General features: G+C 43.3%; 1 protein-coding gene across 1 annotated transcript; it reads right to left on the reverse strand.

Moving 5' to 3' along the window:
- Positions 1 to 1,447: 1,447 nt before the first annotated feature.
- Positions 1,448 to 6,446, reverse strand: cxcr5 (C-X-C motif chemokine receptor 5). The gene is made up of 5 exons (XM_036962032.2): positions 6,363 to 6,446; positions 5,050 to 5,230; positions 4,306 to 4,754; positions 3,503 to 3,700; positions 1,448 to 3,191 (listed from the first exon to the last, which is right to left on the reverse strand). Exons 1-5 carry the CDS (start codon positions 6,375 to 6,377, stop codon positions 3,009 to 3,011), a joined length of 1,026 nt encoding a protein of 341 aa, XP_036817927.1. The 5' UTR covers positions 6,378 to 6,446; the 3' UTR covers positions 1,448 to 3,008.
- Positions 6,447 to 6,693: the final 247 nt, after the last annotated feature.

Genomic DNA, 6,693 nt, shown 5'->3' on the forward strand with positions numbered 1-6,693 from the left:
CTGAGGTGGGAGACTCTGTCCATAGGACAACAATCAGTCGTATATTGCACAAATCTGGCCTTTATGGAAGAGTGGCAAGAAGAAAGCCATTTCTTAAAGATATCCATAAAAAGTGTCGTTTAAAGTTTGCCACAAGCCACCTGGGAGACGCACCAAACATGTGGAAGAAGGTGCTCTGGTCAGATTAAACCAAAATTGAACTTTTTGGCAACAATGCAAAACGTTATGTTTGGCATAAAAGCAATACAGCTGAACACACCATCCCCACTGTCAAACATGGTGGTGGCAGCATTATGGTTTGGGCCTGCTTTTCTTCAGCAGGGACAGGGAAGATGGTTAAAATTGATGGGAAGATGGATGGAGCCAAATACAGGACCATTCTGGAAGAAAACCTGATGGAGTCTGCAAAAGACCTGAGACTGGGACGGAGATTTGTCTTCCAACAAGACAATGATCCAAAACATAAAGCAAAATCTACAATGGGATGGTTCAAAAATAAACATATCCAGGTGTTAGAATGGCCAAGTCAAAGTCCAGACCTGAATCCAATCGAGAATCTGTGGAAAGAACTGAAAACTGCTGTTCACAAATGCTTTCCATCCAACCTCACTGAGCTCGAGCTGTTTTGCAAGGAGGAATGGGAAAAAAATTCAGTCTCTCGATGTGCAAAACTGATAGAGACATACCCCAAGCGACTTACAGCTGTAATCGCAGCAAAAGGTGGCGCTACAAAGTATTAACTTAAGGGGGCTGAATAATTTTGCACGCCCAATTTTTCAGTTTTTGATTTGTTAAAAAAGTTTGAAATATCCAATAAATGTCGTTCCACTTCATGATTGTGTCCCACTTGTTGTTGATTCTTCACAAAAAAATGCAGTTTTATATCTTTATGTTTGAAGCCTGAAATGTGGCAAAAGGTCGCAAAGTTCAAGGGGGCCGAATACTTTCGCAAGGCATTGTACACGAGGCTTGCACAAGCAGGTGAATGTGTTGTCACAACCCCATAGAGGTTAGTCATACTGAGGGTTGATTATTGATCCACAACCCCATAGAGATTAGACATACTGAGGGTTGATTATTGATCCACAACCCCATAGAGATTAGTCATACTGAGGGTTGATTATTGATCCACAACCCCATAGAGATTAGACATACTGAGGGTTGATTATTGATCCACAACCCCATAAAGAGAGGTTAGTCATACTGAGGTTTGATTATTGATCCACAACCCCATAAAGAGAGGTTAGTCATACTGAGGGTTGATTATTGATCCACAACCCCATAAAGAGAGGTTAGTCATACTGAGGGTTGATTATTGATCCACAACCCCATAAAGAGAGGTTAGTCATACTGAGGGTTGATTATTGATCCACAACCCCATAAAGAGGTTAGTCATACTGAGGGTTGATTATTGATCCACAACCCCATAAAGAGAGGTTAGTCATACTGAGTGTTGATTATTGATCCACAACCCCATAAAGAGAGGTTAGTCATACTGAGGGTTGATTATTGATCCACAACCCCATAAAGAGGTTAGTCATACTGAGGGTTGATTATTGATCCACAACCCCATAAAGAGAGGTTAGTCATACTGAGGGTTGATTATTGATCCACAACCCCATAAAGAGAGGTTAGTCATACTGAGGGTTGATTATTGATCCACAACCCCATAAAGAGAGGTTAGTCATACTGAGGGTTGATTATTGATCCACAACCCCATAGAGGTTAGTCATACTGAGGGTTGATTATTGATCCACAACCCCATAAAGAGAGGTTAGACATACAGAGGGTTGATTATTGATCCACAACCCCATAAAGAGAGATTAGACATACAGAGGGTTGATTATTGATCCACAACCCCATAAAGAGAGGTTAGTCATACTGAGGGTTGATTATTGATCCACAACCCCATAAAGAGGTTAGACATACAGAGGGTTGATTATTGATCCACAACCCCATAAAGAGAGGTTAGTCATACTGAGGGTTGATTATTGATCCACAACCCCATAAAGAGAGGTTAGTCATACTGAGGGTTGATTATTGATCCACAACCCCATAGAGGTTAGACATACAGAGGGTTGATTATTGATCCACAACCCCATAAAGAGAGGTTAGTCATACTGAGGGTTGATTATTGATCCACAACCCCATAAAGAGAGGTTAGTCATACAGAGGGTTGATTATTGATCCACAACCCCATAAAGAGAGATTAGTCATACTGAGGGTTGATTATTGATCCACAACCCCATAAAGAGGTTAGTCATACTGAGGGTTGATTATTGATCCACAACCCCATAAAGAGAGGTTAGACATACTGAGGGTTGATTATTGATCCACAACCCCATAAAGAGAGATTAGACATACTGAGGGTTGATTATTGATCCACAACCCCATAAAGAGAGATTAGTCATACTGAGGGTTGATTATTGATCCACAACCCCATAAAGAGAGGTTAGTCATACTGAGGGTTGATTATTGATCCACAACCCCATAAAGAGGTTAGACATACAGAGGGTTGATTATTGATCCACAACCCCATAAAGAGAGGTTAGACATACAGAGGGTTGATTATTGATCCACAACCCCATAAAGAGAGATTAGACATACTGAGGGTTGATTATTGATCCACAACCCCATAAAGAGAGATTAGACATACTGAGGGTTGATTATTGATCCACAACCCCATAAAGAGAGGTTAGACATACAGAGGGGTTGATTAATGATTCACAAGCTCTAACAGTAAACCCCCCCCCCCCAGCTCTTAGTTTTAACAGTAAAATTCATTTGTAAGCTGAAAATACAATAGTTTTACTCATAACTAATTCAAAGATCAGAATGAACCGTCAGTATCCTTTTAAAGAAACGAGGTGTAAGACACATTTTCACCTTAGTTGTAACAGTCAAATCTGGTGGTCAACATGAGGATTTTCGTGGTGGTGAGTCCTTTAGAGAATGACGCTGACGTGTTACTCCCCGGTCCCCTCGGAGTACACCCCTTTACCATAGACTCAGTGGGCCAGCAGTCTCAGGAGATCCTGTCGAAACCGTACCCCAGTGAAGGCGTACAGCAGCGGGTTGAGGCAGCAGTGTGTGTACCCCAGGCTCTCTGTCACCACCAAGGCCTTATCCAAACTAGTCCGGGACTGGCAGCTCAAACCAGAGTCCAACCCCCGATCCACCAGGGTCTTCACCTAAACGTCACAGTGGAGAGAAGTCAATGTTCCCTACAGTTTATACTGCACTTCTTTGACCAGGGCCACTATGTAGTTCTATGTACTTTGTACTGTATTATAGGACCCAGGGTTCTGGTCAAGAGTAGTGCACTATATAGGGAATAGGGGACCATTTCATACACACACAGTGACTTTGTGTTATCGTTGATTTAAAAACAAAAACAGTATATTCTACATGTTCTTGACTACATAACTTTGATTTTATTTTTTTATCATCAAATAAATTAAATGAAACGTATGAATCAATAAATGAATGAATCAGTTCACACCAGCATGGTGATGTTGTAGGGCAGCCAGCACAGGCAGAACACAGCAGTGACTAGTGCAGCCAGCCTGATGGCTCCCTCTTTCTCCAGGCTGCGCTGACCTCTCTGGCTATGGTGCAGGGTGACCGCCACCGCAGCGTAGCAGTAGGTCATGACCCCGAGAGGCAGGAAGAAACACAGCACGTGGGTCAGGAGACGCTCCTGGAACAGAGGTACAAAATACATCCCTTGGTTTACTCCCACTAGATTGAGACACCAGTGATCCATCCCAGATGGCACCCTATTCCCTATATACACTTTTGACCAATAGTGAATAGGGTGCCATTTGGGATACAGCCTGGTTATTTGAAAACACCTACTGGCTAAGTCTGACAACTACATCTGTTCTTTGCTTTGACGGTCTAACTCCCTGTCTGTGGCTGAGAGATTCCATCCAGGTCTAACTCCCTGTCTCTGGCTGAGAGATTCCATCCAGGTCTAACTCCCTGTCTGTGGCTGAGAGATTCCATCCAGGTCTAACTCCCTGTCTCTGGCTGAGAGATTCCATCCAGGTCTAACTCCCTGTCTGTGGCTGAGAGATTCCATCCAGGTCTAACTCCCTGTCTGTGGCTGAGAGATTCCATCCAGGTCTAACTCCCTGTCTGTGGCTGAGAGATTCCATCCAGGTCTAACTCCCTGTCTGTGGCTGAGAGATTCCATCCAGGTCTAACTCCCTGTCTCTGGCTGAGAGATTCCATCCAGGTCACAAGCCAATGAAATAACTGGATCAGAGAAATTAAGTGCTGAGCCGTTTGAGGGGAACCCACCGTCAGATCCCAGTTGTTTGCATGGAGACCGTGACTGTGGAAGAAGCATGAGAGCTGAGTCGGGTCTATGGGACTCTCCCCTACAGACAGGAACACAGCATTGGGAACAGACAAGGCCAGACAGACGAGCCACAGTGCCAGGCAGGTGAGGTGTACGTTCCTGGGGCGTCGGCTCTGGAGGCTGGTGATGGCATGCACGATGGCCAGGTAACGGTCGAAGCCGATACATGCCAGGAGGAGACTCCCACAAAGGAAGTTGAGTCGGTTCATCAGCCCAATCAGTTTACACAGGACGTCTCCGAACACCACCCCCAAGGACACCTGTGCCAGTGCGAAGGGGAAGGTGGCTAGCAGCATCAGATCAGCCAGGCCCAGGTGTAACAGATAGATCTCTGTGATCCGCAGGAGGCCACGGCGTTTCAGCAGCACCGTTAACATCAGCCCGTTACCTGGTGGAATATAAACCATAAGATAATACACATAAAGACTGTTACCTGGTGGAACCAGAAGATAATACACATAACGACTGTTACCTGGTGGAACCATAAGATAATACACATAACGACTGTTACCTGGTGGAACCGGAAGATAATACACATAAAGACTGTTACCTGGTGGAACCGGAAGATAATACACATAGACTGTTATTCGGTAGTGTTATACCTGGACTATTGGAAGATCCCGTAGGAACACCAGGCTGTAGACCAGTGGTTTGAACACAGTATGAAACAGGTGTGTGTGTACCTGTCAGCCCCAGGAAGAACACCAGACTGTAGACCAGGGGTTGGAACACAGTATGAAACAGCTGGAGACCTGCTCCGTCATTACAGGTGTACTCAGTATCACTGCTACTGTTGTCAGGACTCTCCAGCAACTCTGAGTAGTTATCAAAGCCATAGAAAAGACCCCCGTCCTCAAATGAGCCCTGAAAAACAAATTGAAAAACAGGTTAAAAAACAGGTTGAAAATCAGGGTGAAAATCAGGTTAAAAAGCAGATTCTAAACTGATGTACTTTTACTTTACACCTCACAGCTTGAAGTCCTGAAATCCTGTCAACGTCTTTGACAAGATAACAAGATAATGATGTTGTTTCAATGTAAAATGTTTTGTGGCTTAATTGCTTTTAATTGGTGTGGACAAGTGCAGTGAAAAGAGGAAGCCCAGCAGCATCTGTCTCTCTGTAGAGATATAACACAAATAGACAGGAGAGCAGACATTTTTCACTTCCTCTCTTACGGTAAGTAGCACATGGATCTGTGATCAGGCATCCGTAACCAATTCACCCTTCCGATGATTTTATTTAACCTTTATTTAACTTGGCAAGTCAGTTAAGAACAAATTCTTATTTTCAATGACGGTCTAGGAACAGTCATTGTTCAGGGGGCAGAACAACAGATTTGTACCTTGTCAGCTCGGGGGTTTGAACTTGCAACCTTCCGGTTACTAGTCCAACGCTCTAACCACTAGGCTACCCTACCGCCCCAATGCTATTCAATCAAACATGCATTGCTCTGTTGTTGTTACGAAATAGCTCTTTTTTTTTTGCCATGGTCAGAATCTAAGTGGCTGTAATAATCCCGGCTGTATCACATCCGGCCCTGATTGGGAGTCCTGTAGGGCGGCGCACAGTTGGCACAGTGTCGTCCGGGTTTGGCCGGAGTAGTCTGTCGTTGTAAATAAGAATTTCTCCTTAACGGACTTGCCGAGTTAAATAAAGGTTACACATTGTACAGATAAAATAAAAATAATAATAATAATACAGGGATTTAAAACAGCATTTATTCTGTCAACACCATTACAATAAACTAACCAATTGAATATTACCGTTTCGTTTCAATAGATTTACATTTTCTAAAGTATGGGATACAGTGCACATTATATAAAATATGTTTTAACCTTCAAATAAAAAAGGATATCCTTCTCCTGTTAACTCAAGAATCAGAACAACCAGATGTGGTAAACCCACATTTCTAGCTCTGGAGGCAATCCTCACTTACAAAAATAATAATCTGCTCAGACCTGCATGGATGTAATGCATTCAGTTAGCCAGACTCACCTCATCATAAGTCATTTTTTTTTTTTTAGCTTGTTATACTAATTTCAGGTGACCCTGATGTGGTGTGAGTAATGCTGGGTTTGGGTTTTATATCCCTTGAACCCCCCCCCCCCTCCCACCCCACCCTCCCCCCTATGCTATAAACAGACAATAACTATTCAACCAATGCAGTAGTCACTTCCTCAATAGGCTTGTTTATGATGCGCCCATGAGTGATCTGATTGATTATAGTTGGCTAGTAGGGTTAAGTCGGTTCATAAAGTTATGAGCTTTAACGAAAAGCATGATTTTTATTCCCTCGTGTTCTATTCATCAGATCAAATAGAAAGAG

The sequence above is a fragment of the Oncorhynchus mykiss genome, chromosome 24 (assembly GCF_057628025.1).
Source record: "Oncorhynchus mykiss isolate SJ-2025 chromosome 24, ASM5762802v1, whole genome shotgun sequence".
Lineage (NCBI taxonomy): Eukaryota > Metazoa > Chordata > Actinopteri > Salmoniformes > Salmonidae > Oncorhynchus > Oncorhynchus mykiss.

Coding starts and splice junctions, on each gene's coding strand:
- cxcr5 (XM_036962032.2), bottom strand. Junction 3,701..4,305: donor CAAACAACTGGGATCTGACG/GTGGGTTCCCCT, acceptor CCTCTGTTCCAG/GAGCGTCTCCTGACCCACGT. Junction 3,192..3,502: donor CCTACAACATCACCATGCTG/GTGTGAACTGAT, acceptor TGTGACGTTTAG/GTGAAGACCCTGGTGGATCG.